The sequence below is a fragment of the Limanda limanda genome, chromosome 19, assembly GCF_963576545.1.
Source record: "Limanda limanda chromosome 19, fLimLim1.1, whole genome shotgun sequence".
Taxonomy (NCBI): domain Eukaryota; kingdom Metazoa; phylum Chordata; class Actinopteri; order Pleuronectiformes; family Pleuronectidae; genus Limanda; species Limanda limanda.
This window is the reverse complement of record NC_083654.1, coordinates 1220826-1243012: the sequence shown is the minus strand read 5'-3', so window position 1 is coordinate 1243012 and position 22187 is coordinate 1220826. Positions and strand designations below refer to the sequence as shown.

The following is a 22187-nucleotide window of genomic DNA, read 5'->3' as shown; positions in this document are numbered from 1 at the left end:
AGGACCTGTATGACTGACAATCATCATCATTTTCTGTGTTGTCATCTTAACCTAACATTGGTGAAGTCATGAATATGCATTCGATAAGTCCTGATGGAAACAATTTCAATGGATGGATGTTGTGAAATACTGCAGTGCCATAGTTTGACAGTGAGATTAGGTTTATTATATGAACAACATTAATTATATGATACAATGTGACAACATTATGAACAATTCAAGATCATCAGTTCTTCCAGCAGTTCACAGTGTAACGCCTGTTGGCTGCAGTTATGTAGTTTGATTCTCTTGCAGCATCTTCAGCTGGTCCTCAATGGTTTCCAGTTCCTGTTGCAAGGCGGACATCTGAACACAAGGACGAGCTACAATGTTTATCACATTAGTTTTTTCATGCTTGCTAGTATATAGTTAGACAACATCATAGTGTGAAACTACAGAAAAATACTGAACTTTCTGACATTCCTCACAAAGCGAGTCGTTCTGATGCATTGGAAGAGCCCTCATTCCCCATCTCAATCCCATTGGATGCCCAATCCTTTATGACATTTTAGTAAATGTAACACTCCCTCTGAGGCTCTAACATAATTTTATAAAATCTGGCCATCCCATCAGCTGCCCCCCCCCCCACACACACACACACACAGCCAATTAAATTTGTTTTAAATTGACAGAAAATTTGGTCAGTTTAATCAAAAGTTTGTTGAACAGTGTGGCTGTGGTGATATAGAGAATTTTCACTATATTACATTACATTACAAACGATCAGGCCATTTTTTGGGGTTCCGCATCTTGCCCAAGGACTTTATATTTCTATATAAAAGAAATTCACTGCCCCAAACTTCACATTGTCATTAGGAGTCCAGCCTTAGGACATCTACGCGCCAATCAAAAATCATTGCACACATCCTAATTGGTGGTCCTGCCTGAAAACATCTTTATGCTGGCATTCAGTCAAAGTCATCACGCCACCTACTGGCAACAGGAAGTTATCCACGTAGGGCAATCATCGTTTGATTTACATAAAATGTTAAAAGACTGTTCTACACTTGATAAACAGCAATATAATGCTGTTTTGGTGCTTGTTCTCCAGTGCCACATTTTGAAAACAGTGCATAATACATGATGATGACCAACTACATATAACCCATAGCAGCTTCCCTGCATCTGACTGCCCAATACTCACCTTATGGTCCACCTTCTGCCTGACATGAGCAGGAACCTTGGTCAGGAAGTTAGGCGATTGGACTTTGCAGAGAATTTCCTTCAACTTTGGAACAAGCTTGTCTCTGCGCTGGGAGAGCTGCAGGATCTGTTTCTCTATGTTCACTCCAATCTGATAGAGGAAACAATATAATACTATACGTTACTCATCAACATCTTGAAAACGTTAAACAGTGGAACATACCAGCATTCTGATGTGCATCATTGTGGATGCATTTTCAATTTGCCTTTCAACGAAAATTCAGTTTTGATGCTTCCACATAGGTATACTACATGCTACAATTGATAATTACGTCCTGTGGCTGCTCTGTGGCATGCCACATGAATACAAATGCTGAGCAGGCACAGTTGATTCTGATATTGTATAAAGATGACAAGAGGAAAAAATCAAGGGGCTCATTGTTAGGGATCAGATGGCAGGCAGGGTTGCACAGTCAACCAAATTGACATATGACAATGTATAAAGTAGAAAATCACATAGGAAAATGGCCATAGGGGGTTCCAATGCTAACAGTCATTAGCTAAATGATTAACATTATAACTGAAGTGCAGAAAACCATCAGCTGCAGCTTCTGATTTACCCAATCAATTGCTATATGACATATGTGTAATACATGTATTCTGATTCAAACAGTTTGTCATTGAACCTCAGTAATATTAACTCATCCAAAGTAAGCTAACTTTAGTTTGGCCACATCTAGCATCAATTATTCATTGCATACATTGTAAAGTATGTAAAAACACCCTCACTTGTTTTCTGTAAAAATGTTGCCTATAAATTCCCTCCATAATTAAAAATAACTTTAGTCAGTCATTTATATCTGTCACACAATACCAACAATGCAGGGATATTAGCAATGATATAATGTAAAGATAAGTGGCATATTTTCACATTTAAGAAGCTGGAAAATGAAACATGTGGGGGTGCATGCCTGACTGTAACATGAGTAGCTGTGGGCACACACCTGAACGGGAAGGTGTAGCTGACATGAGTGGTCCACCACACCGATGAGGCTTCCTTCAGGTGGAGGAGTGGAGTGGAGGTTGTCTGATCCATGAGGACAGTAGATATGGAGGCACGAGGTCCGGCTTAAAGTCCAAACAGCTGACCCAAAGTGAAGGAGGACTTGGGCCTGACTGGGTGAACACACTGCCCACACTGAAACACACAACATACAAGCAACATGAAAATAATATTGATTTATCTTTTTTGATTTATTTGATAAAAACATTACAGAATTTCTATATGCCAATCTTTGAGAATTCATCAGTGTGTCATTTTTAAAATAATTGTTTTCAATGATTAAATAACTTACTGGCAGGTTTATCTTTGGTCATGCCACACTGAGCTCGTAGTGAGCGAGCTGTTCGGATCACTTCCTGAATCAGCAGAAAAGCACTTTCCTCTTCAGGGAAATGCCAGTGTGCCTGGGAGGATAGAGAGGGTAAAAAATAACACTTCAGCTAAACACAAGGAAATTAGCTTGGTCACATAAACAAGAGGAAACTAGAAGAGAAATAACTTTGAATTTACCTATAGGGAAGGATAGTATATCACGGTTTATTAGTAACACTTGTACACTTGTTCAGAATGAAGTCCAAAACAAAAAAAAATCCCAATTAGCAGCATTTCTGCAGATGGAAACACCTCAATGATGAGGATGTTCATCCCTTCATGGCCACAGTTTCACGACTACACGACATCTTTAGATCAGTCACCGTTGAAATTAATATTTTTTTTATATAAATGACACATGCAAAGAGCAGCATCTTTAATCTGCAGTTTTAGTTACTTTGCTATGTAGTCAATAAATCCCAGGTCAGTTTCACTTCTCTTTAACGGACTGGAAAGTCTTGTGATTTGCCCTGTCAGACTTCAGTCTGATTGAACTCTGACAGGTGAAAGGTAAACAAACTAAGTATAATTTTAAATTTAAAATCAGAAGTCCATTCACCAATGTCATTGAAACTGAAATCCTGTAAAACCACACATTTTAAGGCCCTCTTGTTACTTAATGCCGTGCCATTTTTATTCAAAAAGTTACACGTTTTTTCACAAGTTTATTTTTGTCAATTGTCATATGCTTACACAAAGTATGTAAGTAAATACAAAGAGTTTTGTTGGTGTTTAATTGAGAAAACATTTGATGAAGTTTGAAAGATCTCTTGTGTCAAAGGAGTGATGCGCTGTTTAGTCTGCATTAACTGCTGTTGTGCTAACTGTGTGAAGGGTTTTTTAAAAGTAAATTCTGTTTCCGTGGGTGTGACGTTGTCTGCGACCTGTGGCAAATGTGTAAAACGCTTAAGTACGGAAATCCTAGTCGACAAAAGCCATCTCCTGGCCTCGGGGCAAAGGTATTAAGTCCCAGGTGCAAGAAAAACATCTACAGGAAATCATTTGCCCCTATTCCCATAAAACATCTTAATCAGTAAAAAGACCATCACTCCTTGTGAAGACAGTCACTGCTTGTGATGCCAACATTTTATCAATCAATTTTATTTTGTTGTGTGTTTTATAAAAGTGTCTTTTATGTAATCTTTACTTTTAAATATGTCTGGTTGGATGTGACATGCTGTGTTTTTAATATACCTTTTATAGCACTTTTAAGGTATTTTTTATTTATATTTCTATCCAGTACTAAGAAATGTAAAAAATTTAAAGGTTAAAAATATCAAATACAGGTTAAAAAAACATGAGAATATTTGTCTTATGTTTGTTTCTTAATGTGGATGAAGAGGTTTGATGGTTGTGGTCCTACCAGCTGAGAGGAGCAAGGGTACGGTTGTAAAGACAGGCTGGTCTGGGAAGCAGCTCCATGTCTGAATGGCTGGAGTCTCTGCCACAGCTCCTCAGTGATGAAGGGCATGAAGGGGGAGAGCAAGGCTAGAGACACAGACACACAGTGATAGAGGACACTGGTGGCCACATGCCTCATGCTGTCACTTCCCTCTGTGTCAGGCTGGACCACTGCCCCCTCATCCTGGGCCAACACAGGCTTCACATGCTCCTGTAATACAGACACAGCCAAGAAAATACAAACAGCAGATACTTCCACTTCGATACTGAGAAAACTACTGTCAGCTTCACTAAAATACCAGCTTTGTGTAACTATAATCTGTTTACATCGGTCTTTGATACCATGTAATTTAGCCGCCCTGTTGCCATGAATAAATATAAATAGTGCATTGTTGCATCTACACAAATATGTTTAGTTTACTCCTGGTGATCAAGACTCAAGAGTTTTCAAGCTCCTAAAACTGACATGTTTGGAAACCCTGCTTGCCCTGTGTTATTGACAACTGCAGGTTTGCATTTTGGACAGGAAAGTGTGCGACTCGACTACCAGTGGTGAATGTAGAAACAGTTACTGTCAGTGATAGTTCCACCTCATAAGTCCAAGAAAAGAAATCCCTGCTTTTACTTTTCACAATTGCTGTTCCTCATTCATAATATTTCTTGCAACCAGGTGCAGAGTGTACAACCTGCTTCCTGATTACACTGGCTTACATGCCTAGTGTACAAGATGTGATGTGTTTTCTGGTGCTGCTCATTTAAGACAGAAAGTAGATTACAGCTAATAAAAAAAGGAAACAAAGAAGGATCACAATGACATTTAAGTGTAGATATACTGCTCCTCACCATGTAGACATCACACAGGCTATGGACCCAGAAAGAGTACAAGGCAGATGTGACAACGTGTAACTCATAGGCTTCAAAAGCCTGCTCACACTGTAACACTGTGCTGTAGAGTCTGGAGCAAATCCACCGGTCCATGCTGCTCAGAGGAGTTGTCTGAAAATTGGAAAAAAAGGGATAACTGTTAAACACAGAAAACATTTATAAAGTGTTTTCAGGTAATCTTTGAGTTTAACTTAAACAGATTTCTCATTTCAGCTCAGAGCTTCAGCTTATGTCTCGATTTTTGAAACTCATTGTTTGAATCACAGATTTCCCTTTTCTCATTCAGTTTGATTTTTACAGTTACATCTGATAAAGTATGGGAACACAGAACAGTAGGAGCTATTCTTCAAATTTAAAGTTAACCAAGAACAGAACAACACTTATGTGGCCTGAGTTTCTATAGTATGGACTGAACCTATCATATTTTGGTATGTTCTCTATACTTTCTTAAAGAAACTGATCAACATTTAGGAAAGTTGGTTAAGTGTAAGGTTATCAGATCATAATGATCTAATGTATGAAGCAGTCAGCCTAGCTTTGTAAAAAGACAAGAAAGATGCAAAAAGCAGCTTGTCTTGCTCTGTCCAATGGCTAAATACACCAACCAACAGCTTCATTAAGAGCTACTTGTAATTATAACTTGAATTCTGAGGCTGTCAGTATATATAAGTTGTAAAATATACATCCATCAAAATAAAAGCACAACCTAAACAAAAATTATGGCTTTCATGGGTTCTGTGCCGTACCTCTTCCAGGGATGCCACTGGGGCTGTAATGTGACCCAACACTCCCAGTGTGAATCTTAGCGTTTGCCACATTTTGTTGCAAAAGTGTCTGCAGCTCAGTACCTGAGAGACGGACAAACTGATGTCTTCTCCTGATAAGAGACAGTCAAACACACAGCGTAAGGGTAACTTTGCTTTTATGGTGAATAGTTACTTGTGGGAGAATAAAGGACATGAGTCAACAATAAAAACAGCAATAAAAACCACAATACAAACAACAGATGGATCAACAACATAAAAACAGTTAAAATAGTGAAACGTCAAGAGAGAAAAGATAAAATCCTGCCACTTATTACCTATTCATAAATGCTTAGCAATAAAGAAAAGTTTTAAGAAGAGACTTAAATTATGTTAATGATTGCCTGTCCGATTTCAATAGATTGAGTGTTTCACAATCGGAAGGCTCGAACGGCAAAGGTCCGGATACCATTAGTCATAAGCCGGGATCTGGGAACAACAAGTGGAGCTGCGTCCACTGATCTCAGAGAGCGCTCGGGCACATAAGGAGCCAATAGATCTTTTAAGTAATTTGAAGCAAGTCCATTTAACGCTTTAAAAGTGATCAATGAAATGTCTATATCAATCCGAAATAAAAAGGCAGCCAGTGTAGGTCGACTACCACAGGAGACATATTTCTTTCGGGCAGTAGTGTTTTGACACAGTTGGAGTCGTTGAATGGAGCTTTCACCGATACGAAGCCTAAAGTGCATTACAGTAGTCCATGCAATAAAAATTTAAGCTGTATAAAATTATGCAAATTAGCTGAAACTAGAGATTTCTCATGATACACAATATATATCTCCATATTTTGAAATCTTCTCCAAATCACGGTACAAAGGTTAAATGCAACCCTTTGATGCACATATTTCACCAGTATGATGATTCAAGTAGACACTCTTTTTTTTATGTACATGCAGAAAAAGGAATATCACAATCAAGTAAGTAGCAAACTTGGCTGCTGCACTCATAAGATTTTAAGAAATTAAAATAAATAAGGTAGGCCTTCCTACTGTAGCCTAGTTCTCAAAGACCCTTAAAAAAACAGAGCTCAAAGTAACAAAAAGATGCATTCAACAAGAATCCTTGAGAAAGATAATTCCAACTCATATAAGTTAAAGTGTAGTTTTTCAGTTTGATCAAGTTTGCAACAACAGATCATTTAAAAAATTGTGATATAGCATTGTGTGCAAACCACAGAGGCAGAAGTCCAGGCTGTGACTGAAAACCTCACTGAACAATAACACTCCCATCACAGGAGTAGTGGGAATGATTTGAACAAACACTAAGTTACTTCATGTACTGATCAGGTCCTAATAACTGATTAATGTTTATTAATTAAAGTGACAGCAAGTCAGGAGGAGAGTGGAGGAGGACACGATAACTCCAGCTCGGTACAAAACAACCTTCTGATCATTGTGCAGCTGTGGACCAGAGAGAATCTCTGTATTTTCACTGTTTGTTTCCAATGTTCTTCAACAAATTCACTTACTGGCTTCACATTAACACTCCTCTGATCTGACTGTGTGCTCGAAAGCAGCACTTAAGTCTAAAAGGCTTGTACCTCTATCTGCTGTTAAAAGTAGGTTGCTGAAGACCTTCAAAAGGGCCTTCAGCCTTAAAACCTGACTGAGAACTGCTAAAAATATAATTGTTATTCATGAAAGAGATTAATTGGTTTGAGCAAAATCTCTCGAGCACCTTAGATAAAAATTGCGTTTAGTAAATGGTCCAGATTAGGTTTTTTTCAGTAGCGGTTGAATGATTGCATGTTTTAAACAATTTGGGAAGATGCTGGCAGTCGGAGAGTTGTTAATAATCAATCAAACAGAAGGACCAACAGTAGGGAATACCTCTTTTAAAAACGTATTTGGGATAGTACCTAAAATGAAGGTGGAGGATTTCATCTGGGAGATAAATTTAATCACTGGATGCTAGCAAAGAAACGCAGTATCACCGGCACCTCTTCAGCACCCCTAAAGTTGGTCCTGGCTTAAATTTTGTCACAATATAATAAAGGGTTTTCCAGCGTGATGCTGTTAGCCAATAAGAAGCGTGTGAATCCTGTTGGATTGCTTTGTAACACCAACACTGAAGTTCTACTGTTTGCCTTGCAAACATCACAATTAATAATACATTCAATGTGTCAGTGAAAACTTTCCAGAATTGATGTCCTCTGTGATTATTATAAACTGTTGTGCAGTGTTTTATCAGCAGATGCTGTTACTCAAACTTTTAAGGAGACGCAGTGCAGATCTCTTGCCAGCGAATGAAAGATTTGAGGAGAACCAATCGGTAGCTCTTCCCTACAGTCCCTCACAACTTATCTTGCTCTTTCAGTCTAGTTAAAGCTGTATCCCATCTTCTTTACCTGCAACAGTGTTTCACATTCACACAGCTCCACACATCCATTCACTCTGACAAAAGGTCTCTTTTGACTAAGCAGAGAGTCACTCACCCTGCATCTTGTGTGAGCAAAGGGCGAATCTCAGAGCGTCCGTTCCACACTGAGGGATCCCCTTAGGGAAGTCTTTCCTCTGCGGGGAAGCAGATGTAGCAGACAGATAAGTGAGGAAGTAATGAGTGTGCTCAGTCAGCTAGAAACACATTCAGATAAGGAGAGAGAATAGCTGACCTGTGCTTCTATGGCAACCAGCTGCTCCCTGGGGTCAAGGTTCCCTTCCATCACTTTCTCCTGAAGTCTCTGGGAGGAAAAATAAATATAAGGGAATGTGTTTAACAGCAGAATGACTTTTGAGGAAAACGCACCAGACATCAGTCTAAATGGGCTGTTACCTATTCACTACTATCAGCTACACTGTCACTTTGCAACTTATCAGCCCTCGGACAGCTTTACTCTTCTCATATCCCAGATAATATAAGCTCCCTTCACTTTTGTGCCCCTGTAAATCCCTCCAGGAGACCAATTGCTACAACACACATGGCACTGTATCTAAACAGGAGAGGTAAAAGGAAAACCATCAGCACCTAGACAAGGTGTCAAAGTTTAGAGTTGTCAGCTTCAATGCAGATGGAATGTTGGCCACAAAAATGGAACTACCTGCCAACCTTTATGCTGATATAATATGCCTACAGGAAACACACATGGCATACACCTAATCATTGCAAACCACCACTACCCTCTTTGTGTGGCCACAAACTCATCTTACCAAAAACAAGGAGTGCCTTGTTGTAGTGATTTTACAGCCACAATACCGTCTGGGGTAGCAGTGTAGGTATGGGGCCTGACCCATGACCTCTCGAATCTTCATGACGCAAAGGATAAGGCATCCTTCCAGAGTGCATTAGCATTAGAGGATATAACCAATCCAGCATTGATTTGACTCTTAAAGGCAAAATAAGCCTGGGCCACTATCAAAAAGTTGAAGCAGCACAATAACTGCTGCTGAATGGAAAGCCTAACAAGAAAGAAAGGGGATATCTAAAGAAAAGGAAACAGGACTGGGCCACATCATGCAAAACTGTGATAGAAACTTTGAACTGTTCACCTTAGAAGAACTTAAGGCAGCAATGAAACACATCACATTTTGGGGATAAAACTAAAGATTGTCTCCTATTGTTATTAAACACCTGTGCGATAGTCTACCAAATCCCAAAGATATAGAAAAAAGCAAGGGTGATGGATTTACTGACCCAGCATCTCCCAAAAGTTATCAGCTAATTTCCTTATAATGTATCATGTACGATATATGAACGAATAATCCTATTCCATCTACTTCAAACTGTTGAAGAACACCTCTCAGTAGACCAAGCCAATCTCGCTGCAGTCAGGTACTTAGCCTGGCACAATACATCATGGAGGGATTTGAGACCAAGCAAATACATTGTGCAGTCTTTGTTACAGTTCACAGCTGCGTACACAGTGGATCACAGGGCACTTCTCTTGAAGTTAGCCAGAATGGTCCAGAACTACAAGATAGTCCACATTATAAAGTCGCTGGTTTTCAATTTGCAATTCTTTGTGGAAATGGATGACAGACAAAGTAGATGGAGGGTCCCGAACAAGACACTCCCATGGGCTCAGTGCTGGCTCCAACTTATTTCAACATCCACCTGCAGTACCAGAGCAATCTCAGATACATTTATGCAAATTACTTTTGCATTGCCACAGAGTCAAGCTGCTTTCAGTCATGAACTGAACTTCAGAGAGCTATATGTGTGAGCACAAATATAAAGTCCGGACGAAGTCTGAATGAGCTCATGTAAGAACACAGCATGAGATTCATAGCAGGATTCATTGCGAGCAAGTGGGTGTGTTGAGGACGTCTCTAACATCAGAATGAATCTACTGCTGACAAGTGTGACAAATATCAATTCATTTATAGTAATATGGCATCTGAGCTAAATCCACATGCTGCCTACCTCCAGAGATACTCCATGAATTACATCTAATGGGTCGATGACATTTCCAAGAGATTTACTCATTTTTCTTCCATGTTTATCTCTCACCAGAGAGTGAAACAGCACCTGAGGAAAACGAACAGAGGAAAACGATAGCGTTGGCTAAGCCTGTGATTCAACAAAAGAGTTTGCTTGTAGTTTTGTGTTGAGGTTTTATGAACTAAGTACCTGCTTGAAGGGCAGTTGTCCAGTCAGCTCTGTGCCAAGCATAACCATTCTTGCCACCCAGAAGAAGACAAGGTCATTGCCTGTCTCCAGAATAGAGATGGGGTAGTAGTGCTGAAGGTCAGTGGTCTGAGGGAAGTGAAGTTTGGGGTATAATCAGTAAGTGTTTTGTTAATTCTCATGGGAAGGGCTGGTGGTGGGTGGGTGGGTGGGGGTGGTGTGTGTGTGTGTGTGTGTTAGTGTGTGTGTATGTCACAGTGACAGTAGTATACTGAGCTTATAGTGCATTCTGCCTGCCCGGGGGTAAGATTTAGCCATCTCCGATCATCTCGCTGCTCGTCCTGTTTTGTTTTGTGTAATGCCCTTGCAAATCTCGCAGGCATTCAATGTTTAACAATAAAATGCAGATCCTGCTATTGAGACAGCAGCACTAACTATAGGAAGTACACCTGCACACACAAATGCCCTGTCTGCACAAGCAGCACTCTCTGTGTGGGGGTGGCTGAGAGAGAATGGCAGAATTGACAAGTTGTCAAGGGGACACATTTTTGGTCATTTTGGTTTAAAGCATGGCACCCACCGAACCCCTCTACAAAACTATTCATAATTAAAATAATTGTATGTTTTGTATAATTGTTCAATGTATGGGGATGTTTACTGATTAGGGGGGTGGAGGAAGTGTACCTGTTCTGGCCAGCCAAGCATGGCGAAGGGAAACAGGCCTGAGGAGAACCACGTATCCAAGACATCAGGGTCTGTGGATGTAAGAAACAAAGAACTACATGTGTTTATTAACATGAATGTCATTTGCATCAGAGTAAGACCAGAATACCAGACCCTCAATCAAAAGACTACTAATGTAGTGACAAAAAGGGTTTATATGCACAGCCCATACATTTTGGCATTACTATATTCAAAGAATAAAATTAGTGCTGTCAGTTAAATGGGTTATTAACGGCGTTAACGCAAACCCATTTTAACGCCGTCAATTTTTTTCTCGCGAGATTAACGCAGAGCTGCCAACTCTCATGCTTTCGCCATGTGACACACGCTTTTGCATGTTGGTGGTTGACTAAGTCACAATAATTTTTTAAAACATCATCGTATCAGGCCATCATGAAGTACCAGGAGCGGGGGAGTGTGTGTGTCTGTGTGTGTTAGTGTGTGTGTGCTCCCAGATCTGAAATGTGCACTTTATAATTTTATTTTGTACCGCCCTGTTTTGCATAAAGCAAGCCAATCCACTTTTCCAAGTTGATAAGAGCATTAAAAAGAAAAGAAATTATGTAAAAAAAATAAGTTATCTATGACATAAATGCGATTACTCACGATTAAATATTTTAATCGTTTGACAGCACTAAATAAAATCAAATGAAAAAAAAATCGATTTATGAATATATGAGGATATATATGAATAAATGTCTTAATTCAATTTTAATTTTAATTGACACATTATCTGCCTATTTGATGATGTGGTGGTGAAATGGTGTTATTTTTAAGAGGATACTAGAGGATTTGTTGATAAAGTTTTAATTTTGATTTCATGTAAATTACATGACTTAATTCTAATGTTGTCAGTCACTCACTTCTATATCAGTGTTTTCTGTAAATCTATGTAATTTTAATATGACCTCAAACATATGCTTTGTATTTCAGTGAATTTGTTTAGTTACTTATTGGATGATACACTGATTTATCTGAGATCAGCTAAAGTGGCCTTTTAAAATAAGCTGTGTCAATGTGTTTAGCCTCTGGCAGAGGCAGAGAAAAATCAACATTCGTGGTGGTAAAAAAAAGTGTTCAGAGCTGTGGTAAAAACAATAACATAAGCAGTAACACTTTAAGCAGCATTGACATGCGTAAAAAACACTGAAAACTGTTTTGTTTCCCCTTCAGAATGTGAGGGGTAGAGTAAGGTTTTCATCAGCTGAGTAACAGCACCATGACAGATTCAGTGACACACGTAAGACTGGTGAATCACCTTGAGTCAAAGTGACGGCCTCCGGACGCACTCCATATCTGATAGCAGCTCTCTGTCGCGCTTCATCCTCGCTCTGTCCCCAAACCCACCGCTCCTACAACAATAAACACACGACCAAACAACATCACTAGGAAAATTCTCTCTCTCTCTATTATTCTATCTATCTAAAATCAATTATTCTCAACATAAACGATGCAAAGAGCAAACCTCTTTTGTGTCAGTACAATTGGGAAGCTCCACTTGGTAAGCAGGGATCTGATGACCCCACCAAAGCTGCCTGGAAATGCACCAATCACTGCAAAGGAAACAGTGGGATATTGTTAGGAACCCATGCATTGAAACAATAGCTCATTCATCATTAGAGTGGTGTCATTTCATACACATGCCCGACCAGTAACAATGTACACACTCATTCAGTTTGACCAAGGCAAAGGTCAGAACTGTTTACCTGATGTTGGACAGCCACGTCTTCCAGGTCTTGTTGTAGTAGTCAGGGATAATTTGCAGCTGTCCGTCCTCCACTGCCTGATAGCAAACCACAAAGTCACGTGTAAGTGATAAATAAATGTTGAAAGTACAGTATGTGATATATGTATGTGATACAACTAAAAACTCTTATAGATATGAAAGTTGACATATACAGTATATCCACATCTTACAGCTACCAACCTACCTGTACAGCTTTTTTAGCCATTTGATCACAGCGGATGAACCACTGCTTCTTTAGAAGAGGTTCAATGATGTCTCCTGAACGGCTGTGACAAGTCAAATGAGAGAATCCACAAAATAGAAAATTATCCTGGCAAAAAAAGAGCCTGAAAATATATCGTGCTCATCTTTCAGGGCCTCTGTACAGAGATCAACAGAGCATGTGCAATTTTCATTGCATCCCCCCACAAACAGAGACTGCACTCATGCTGCAGTGTTATAGACCCTTTGTAGATGTTAAAGACAAGAAATGCTGCAAACTCACTGACTGGACAGGCTGCCTTTTGTGAAGAAGTGTTATCCTACACACATGTATGAAGCACACACAAGGAAAGTCTGATGTATGTGTGGATTTTCCTCTACCTGCAGACGGGTAAAGTCATGGCATGACTCTTCTTTCCTCTGAAAAGCTTCCTCTCAACCAGTGCATCCACAACAAACTGCCTGGCATCAAAACGCTTCACTCCCTTAAAGGACACATAGCAACACAAACGTAGTCAGTGCATATACTACCACTGACCACAGGAACAACATTGCCTGTATATTGTAAGTTGCAGATCCCTTAGTAATAACATCTCCTCAAAGACTTCATATTAATGCGTGCGTGGGGTCCACGCACCTCCAGCCACTGGCCACAGGGGGGTGTCATGGTGCCATCTCCTCGAATGACAGTGAGGCGTGGCAGTGAATGCCTCAGTGACAGCAGGAAGTCACTGTGGTCATGAGCAGGTGTCACCTTCACTGCACCTACGCAACAAAGACAGTTCGACCCAAGCAGCTCAGATAATATGAGAGCAGCAGCATTCAGGGACAAATCCACATAATGGACAAGCTGTTTTGACAACGCTGCATCAGAGGGAGAGTTTTTTATCACCTGTTCCAAGCTCCATGTCCACCATAGAATCAGTGATGATGGGCAGGAGTCTGTTGGTGAAGGGGTGTCTGCACTGTTTCCCCTTAACAGCCTAAAAGTGGACCAAATAAAATATATGAGCACAGCACACCTGAGTTAATGAGGGTCATGTATAAAAATAAAGTATAACTATGAGATGAGACATCTACCTACTAATTCCATGTGTTCTGTCTGTCTGTCTGTCTGTCTGTCTGTCTGTCTGTCTGTCTGTCTGTCTGTCTGTCTGTCTGTCTGTCTGTCTGTCTGTCTGTCTGTCTGTCTGTCTGTCTGTCTGTCTGTCTGTCTGTCTGTCTGTCTGTCTGTCTGTCTGTCTGTCTGTCTGTCTGTCTGTCTGTCTGTCTGTCTGTCTGTCTGTCTGTCTGTCTGTCTGTCTGTCTGTCTGTCTGTCTGTCTGTCTGTCTGTCTGTCTGTCTGTCTGTCTGTCTGTCTGTCTGTCTGTCTGTCTGTCTGTCTGTCTGTCTGTCTGTCTGTCTGTCTGTCTGTCTGTCTGTCTGTCTGTCTGTCTGTCTGTCTGTCTGTCTGTCTGTCTGTCTGTCTGTCTGTCTGTCTGTCTGTCTGTCTGTCTGTCTGTCTGTCTGTCTGTCTGTCTGTCTGTCTGTCTGTCTGTCTGTCTGTCTGTCTGTCTGTCTGTCTGTCTGTCTGTCTGTCTGTCTGTCTGTCTGTCTGTCTGTCTGTCTGTCTGTCTGTCTGTCTGTCTGTCTGTCTGTCTGTCTGTCTGTCTGTCTGTCTGTCTGTCTGTCTGTCTGTCTGTCTGTCTGTCTGTCTGTCTGTCTGTCTGTCTGTCTGTCTGTCTGTCTGTCTGTCTGTCTGTCTGTCTGTCTGTCTGTCTGTCTGTCTGTCTGTCTGTCTGTCTGTCTGTCTGTCTGTCTGTCTGTCTGTCTGTCTGTCTGTCTGTCTGTCTGTCTGTCTGTCTGTCTGTCTGTCTGTCTGTCTGTCTGTCTGTCTGTCTGTCTGTCTGTCTGTCTGTCTGTCTGTCTGTCTGTCTGTCTGTCTGTCTGTCTGTCTGTCTGTGACACATGATAAGTTTAGTGTGTGTAGGGCCGTATGCTTACAGTTAGTGTGCAGTAAAGCTTGAACATGTCATCTCTGACATGGAAGTGAAACAGCTTCACACACTATATATATAGCTCTTATTTTGAAAATTTGTGTACTTTGGTCTGAAGATTGTGTCGATCGTGAGTACTTCCTCCACCACTGACCATTGTAGATTTTAGCCATATCCTCTCCCCTTACCCTTACATACATGTACACGTACATATAAATCATTGTTTATTTGTTAGTTTACATATGGGGAAATTGCAATAAACTCTTATACAGGGAGGGGCAATCCAGTTGACTTAATGTTTGTATTCAACATGTTGCTGAAGGTAACTTGCAGCCCATCTCTCTGGTTAACCTATTAAATTCAGGCTAAAACAAAAAAATTAAGTGCATTTGTGTATTTGTGTGTCTATGTGAGTATATATTGACACAATAATATAGAAGCGAAAGGTGAATAAAATATTTGGATTTAAATGTGACTCAAAGGGATTTTTATCACACCACAGGATTGTAATTCAGATGATAAGTGTTTCATATCTCTGAGCCTTGTAATGACCAGAAAGACCAAGATTGTTCTGCACCCTACGACTCCACAGTCTGCTCTGACGCTGGCTACTCTTCTATTATAGTTTAAGTAAAACATTCAGTCTCTAAATTACTGAACAAAAAGAGGAAGCTGTTCTCTCATTTATCTGTTTACAAGAAAGCTGATAATTTAGTTTTTTTTTTGTTATATTATTTGTAAAGGTAAAAGTACAAGTTTGCATCCAAGCTTATTCAAGATTCAAGAGTTTATTGTCATATGCACAACGCTTATCTCTTTCTTCCTACTACACTTTAATTATCCCTTTGAGATATCATCATCATTGTTGCTCTGGTTTTTACGTCAAATCCAATTCAATATTATTTCCAGCAAACCCAAAACACTAATGTTGCAGCATGGTAATAACAGCCTATTAATGTCAAATTTCCTTATTTTTATAAATGTATTCATATTAATATTCCCTAAAGAGGTTTACCCCTGTCTAAATTCAATGATATTCAGAGATTGCATTACCTTCTTTCAAACATCAGTCAGAATTGGGTACTAACCTGATAACGAGGATCATCTGGATGAACAGCAACTGCTACATCTCCCAGCATAGTCTCAGGACGGGTGGTGGACACCATCACCTCTTCATCTAAAATACAAGGTAGAGGAAAATCGTAGTACAACAAATATCAGACCATGTCCAAGCAAAACTTGTGTCATACCTCCAATAAGTCACAAATCCTTACCGTGGTCATCTATGGGGTAAGCAAAGGTAAACATTGTACCAAACTCGACCTTGTTCTCATAACCAGGAACAGACAACATGGTCGGCCCAGACAGCTCCTTTGAGTCAACCTGACAACAAATCCACAACCAAATGTTAACAATGTATGATTTGCTCAAAATACAAAGCAAAATTCTTGTTTAACAATGTATAGTCAGCAGTAAAATAAGAGAAATGCTAAAAGCTCTGTCGACATTCAACAAGAGGATTACAGGGCATTTTTGTTTTAGGACCTCATCCTGCTGTTTGTGTTATTGGCATAGAACTGTCTTTTGCATTGGAAATGGACCTTAATAATAGATGGAATAGATGACTTTGAATACATTACATTACATTACATTTCATTTAGCTGACGCTTTTATCCAAAGCGACTTACAATAAGTGCATTCAACCCTGAGGGTACAAACCAAGAACAACAAGAATCAAGACAGTAAAATTTCTTCGAAATAAAGCAAAACTACAGAGTGCTATAAGTAAGTGCCATTTTAGTGCTACCAAAGTGTTAGTTTTTTTTTTTTTTTTTTTTTTTTTTTATTTTTTATTCAAGGTGCAGTCGGAAGAGGTGGGTTTTTAGTTTTCGGCGAAAGATGTGTAAACTTTCAGATGTCCGGATGTCGAGTGGGAGCTCATTCCACCATTTAGGAGCTAGGACAGCAAACAGTCGTGATTTTGATGAGTGTTTAGCTCGCAGTGAAGGAGGAACGAGTCGTTTAGCTGAAGCAGAGCGGAGAGAACGTGCTGGTGTGTAGAGTTTGACCATGTCCTGGATGTAAACTGGACCTGATCTGTTTACAGCATGGTATGCGAGTACTAGTGTTTTGAACCGGATGCGGGCAGCCACTGGTAGCCAGTGTAGGGAGCGGAGGAGCGGAGTAGTGCGAGTGAATTTAGGTTGGTTAAAAACCAGTCGAGCTGCTGCATTCTGGATGAGCTGCAAAGGTCGGATGGCAGTAGCAGGTAGACCTGCCAGGAGGGAGTTACAGTAGTCGAGGCGTGAGATGACCAGGGCCTGGACCAGAACCTGCACCGCCTTCTGAGTGAGAAGGGGGCGTATTCTCCGGATGTTGTAAAGCATGAATCTACAGGACCGCGTTGTTGCAGTAATGTTGGCAGAAAGGGAGAGTTGGCAGTCGAGTGTACATACATACATACAAAATACAGCAGTTTCACACCTAAAAATCTTGACTCTTGAATCTCAACCACTCACCACCTTATACCAGCTTTCTACATGCAGTTAGAGCCCACATATCCTTACAAAGCCTAACAAATATCACAAGCTGCCTCCCTCTTAGTCTTATTAAATCCTGAATGTCCCACAACTTCCTTAAATTCAATTATGACATTTTGACCAGCTTTGTTGGTGCTACTCTTTCTTTCTTTGATGAACTTACTGATGTCCCACAGTATACTGTATATAACAAACACACACACACACACATCACGCATATATATATATATATATATTTATAGTGTGTGTGAAGCGGTTTCACCTCAATGTCAGAGATTGCAGATTCCAGTGCACAGCTCCAGTTGACCAAACCCTCTGAGCGATAAATCAGACCCACGTCACACAGCCTGACAAAGGCCTCAGTCACAGCCCGGCTGAAACCCTGGGATAAAATCAAATTAACAGTAAAAACTGCCCTAATGAGCACCTTAGTGTAACATTATTATAAACGTTTATTAATCAGCATTCACTGCCAATGTTACACTTCGATATACTAAGCCATGCAAGAGGAGCATGCTAAGGTAGTATTTTAGTTCTTAATAGCAGATTGAGGTTTATTAATTTAAATATAAAACACATAAAGTATCTAAACTCTATAAATAATATATTGATACACATAATAACAATCTAATAGAAATAACAGATCTTGAAGAAGCTGTGTAAGTCTTCTGAATCACTTTCCAGTGTCACATGGTGGAAAACAATAGTGCAACTTCCTTACTGGATCCATGGTGAAACAGGCTCTGCTCCAGTCCAGAGAGGCACCGAGGCTCCTCAGCTGTTTGTAGATCTCTTCTCCTTTGCTGAGACATGGTGGATGATGCATGAAACAAATTATGCGTTGACCAAATAGCAGACAAAAAGTGATGAGGTGAATGTGGAGACTTACTCATTCTTCCACTTCCACACTTCTTGTAGAAACTCCTCCCTGGTGAAGTCGTGTCTATGCTTCCCCTCTTCCCTCAGCAGTCTTCTCTCCACCACAGTCTATCACACAGGAAATGGAGACCTCACTTCACTCATCAGCATATGGAGGCTCAGTCAAATGAAGTACAATCACTTCACAAAGACCTAAGGTTTTCACAAGAATCTGTAGCAGATATGCATAAAGGTCATTAAATTAATGAATGAAATAATGAATATACGAAGACAAACTCAAATTACCACTTAATTAGATGGTAATACCTTCTTACAGATACATACCAAACGTTGATTTTGTTATTGATTGCTAGAATCATTCCTGCTGTGAAAAGCTCCACTGATGCTTTTCCAATGCATTCTAGAGTAAGCTGCTTATTTACTTTGAATAGGATGACGTTATGCATTGCTGAAATTGCATTGTGATATCCATAGCTTTGCTTTGCTTGTGTTGTGTGTAGTACACGTTGGGAAAAGCTAAAACAAGCAGCACAGGCACCAGCCAATCAAATCACATTTAAGAAAATAAAGCGCTTGCTGGCAAGAGGAGGCAGAGGCACCTGGGGAACAAAGCTAACATCACTACAAGGTCAGCAAAGAAGTGCAATGCTCTAGTTGTTTTTTGACAACCAGCTACTGTATGTTGGGTGTCCTTAACAGGAAATTGTGATTTATTGTTATTATGAAGATTGCACCAGCACAAATTGTCAAGCACGCACATCGTAAAGCATTAATGCAACGGCGATGTGTGAGTGCCTACAAGTGAGTCAAATCAGAGTTACAGTTGCTTTTTTGTGTGGACAAAAAGGAAGTTTTGTCCTGAAAAGACTGCCACCTTTAAAGATATTCACATTATCTGAATTCAGAGTAAGGATGCTTCATATTGCGGATTCTCATCTTTCATCATGAACTGTGGATTTGTCGCTAACCACTTCTACTAGAACTGACAAAGGAAACACCCTCTCCAGGCCGGTAGGAACAGCAGGAGCAGGAGACTCCGGAAAGTATGAACCTATCCTTTAAATTCTCCATAGTCATGAATGAGAAAGAAAAGAGGGAGTTGTCGTACCTGTGTTGCAATACCTGCATGGTCACATCCTGGAACCCAAAGCACTCTGTAGCCCTGCATCCTTCCCCTGGTGGATTATAAATTGATATATTACTGCTACGTCCACACACAGCACTCCCAATGGGACACGCTTTGAATAAGTGACAACAGATTTACAGTTTCACACAACATGCTGCAGATGCAGTTGGCAGTTACCTTCGAACCAGAGCGTCTTCTACAGCCACAGTCAGAGCATGGCCCAGGTGCAGAGTACCAGTCACGTTTGGTGGAGGGATGCACAGAGAGAAGGTCCGATCCACAGCTTGAGGTAATCTCTCCTGTATGGACGTGACAATAATTGAGTTTGAAAGCAGATGAGAAACAGACAAAGTTTAAGCGCAAACCGTTTCTGTTCCACACATGCACATCTCACTAGTCATCCATTTTTACAGTCACAAATCATGTTGAGTGATTTATAATTTATAAACTTCACATATAAAGGTTATTCCTTTTTTTAATTAATGACATCAGCATTAGAGTGTTGTAATAGTTCCTGACATGTTGCTCTGGACTGAAGAATCCCTCTTTCTCCCACCACTGATACCAGCTGGACTCCACATACTCTGGACTGTATGAGGTTGGGAATGGCAGGCTGGTGTCTGTGAATAAGTGAAAAAAACTTTTCTAAGTCTACAGAGACACATGATGTGTAGCTAATGATGGGAAAATCCAACAGAAGTGAAAAGAGGTCACTCACCTTTCTTTGTGCCAGGAGGAGTTGGAGCAGTGTACAAGATCCTCTCCTTCTCAGTCCATTTTACTGGTTTATCCTCAGTCAACTGGAAGTAAAATCCACATCGAAAGAGATCAATTGTCTAGAGTGTTTGATATTAACATGTTAACAGTAAACTGAATAGAATATTTTGGATTTTGCAGGCTTGGGAGACTGAGATACAAATGTATATTATTAATTAGGAGGATTGGTGGAAAAACATGGCCACCATTAATCAAAATCACATCACAAAGGACAGAGCTTATTACAGCACGGTATCGCAACAGCACACAAACAGACCGCAAACGCCTGCACAGAGTGGTCAAATCAGCCCAGTACATCACTGGAACAACCGTCCCTTCTCTGCAGGACATCTATCAGCAGAGGGTCCTCAGAAGAGCCCGGACCACCCCCCCAGCACCACCTCTTTACACTCCTTCCATCTGGCAGACGGTATAGGAGTGTGAAATGCAGGACTCTTTGGATGTTTCTAGCTTTTTTATTTATATATTTTGTTTTAATAACTGACGGAACCAGGCAGAGACAAGAGAATTAAGAATTCCATTGCATTGATAATTTGTTATTTCTGCATATGACAATTAAGCCGTTGAACCTTTGAAACTTTATCTGATTAATAGGAGACAAATGATGGAACTTTGGGTGCACAATAAAACACTAGTAACTGTTGGAGGACCTTTTAAGGTGCAAATGTCTGAACCCAACATAAGCTCCCGATTTTCGCCTGAACTTTAGCTTTAACAGGTCAATACTGAATCAAATAGAATTATTTTCTGATATAATTTCAATATTAAATTTGGATGCAGAGGTGCTTCAGGATTTATGGATTCCATGTTTCTTTGGTGGAAGTATCTGCAGGGTTTACTTTCCTACTTACACTGTGTTGACTTGACAGTATGGCTTGTTCCCGCTCTCGTCTCCGCCTCTGTTTCTCAGCTTTGAACCGTGGAGGAGATATTGACTGAGACGAAGAGGATGATGAAGTGTTTGGTGGATTACTCGAACAGAGTCTGGCTGCTCCTCTGCTTACTAGCCTCACACGGAGGACACCACCTGCCCTCCACATCTTGAACACGAACAGAGAACAATCTCCGTGTCATGAAAAAGTCGGTTCTTCTCATTCAGATAAACTTATTCATAAACGAGCAACTCATGTATACGTCAACCTGCAATGACAATTCATGGTTTCAACTACAGCTACGTTTACTCACTGTGTTGTCAATACACTGAGTGCTCAGATGTCAGTCACGACCTTTTAATTTGGTCGTTGTAAAACCGCGAAACATTTCTACAGTGTTGTTGGTTGTATGACAATGTGTCACTGTATGACGTCTTAAAATAACAACAATTCATGTTACTCTGCTATAATAATATATGCTGTCTTCCGCTCTCGACATATGCATGACATTTCCAGGCGGATGGTTTTAACACACGGACAACCGGAACTAACTTATGTCCGTCTGGAAATATCTTCCCCTCAGCACTACCGCTGTCAAGTTAATCAAATTACAAACGTGCATAGATTTAAAAATAAAATCCCTTGAAATTATACTTTAATATTATGTCAACCCAACATTCAATATGAATGTGCTGGCCACTTTCCCATTACATATATTATAGTATTGGTAGTGATGGCGAGATGAAGCTTCAAGAAGTGGACAATACATGTCAAACAGGCAGAGTGTTTATAATGACACTTTATAAGTCCACACAATTTGAGGGGGGGGGGGGGGTAGATCCATTGCGTTTCGCTGCCCCTTACATTTCGATCATAGACTGTATATGATCATAGACTGTATATATCGAGGCTTTGAACGTCACCACAAACGTCATCAACACATGCCCCGATACGCGCTTCAAAAAAATCTTTCTGGATTACTCGACACACGCTTCGAAGCCTTGGCACGGAAGCACACATCACTAATTATTGGGTTTCCTAGTGTCTTAACTTGACTTATTCATTATTTTGTGT

At 40.3% G+C, this 22187-nt stretch overlaps 1 protein-coding gene across 1 annotated transcript; it reads right to left on the bottom strand.

Moving 5' to 3' along the window:
* Positions 1–143: 143 nt before the first annotated feature.
* On the bottom strand, positions 144–21643 carry vars2 (valyl-tRNA synthetase 2, mitochondrial). The gene is made up of 30 exons (XM_061093090.1): positions 21427–21643; positions 21093–21281; positions 20183–20264; positions 19984–20084; positions 19642–19763; positions 19447–19513; positions 18349–18446; positions 18181–18262; positions 17722–17841; positions 16194–16302; positions 16008–16096; positions 13836–13926; positions 13581–13708; positions 13325–13428; positions 12927–13008; positions 12702–12778; positions 12461–12548; positions 12254–12347; positions 10957–11027; positions 10276–10401; positions 10069–10173; positions 8321–8389; positions 8144–8222; positions 5650–5780; positions 4862–5014; positions 3981–4229; positions 2538–2649; positions 2187–2380; positions 1184–1333; positions 144–345 (listed from the first exon to the last, which is right to left on the bottom strand). The coding sequence occupies exons 2-30, from the start codon at positions 21279–21281 to the stop codon at positions 271–273; spliced, it is 3237 nt and encodes a 1078-aa protein (XP_060949073.1). The 5' UTR covers positions 21427–21643; the 3' UTR covers positions 144–270.
* Positions 21644–22187: the final 544 nt, after the last annotated feature.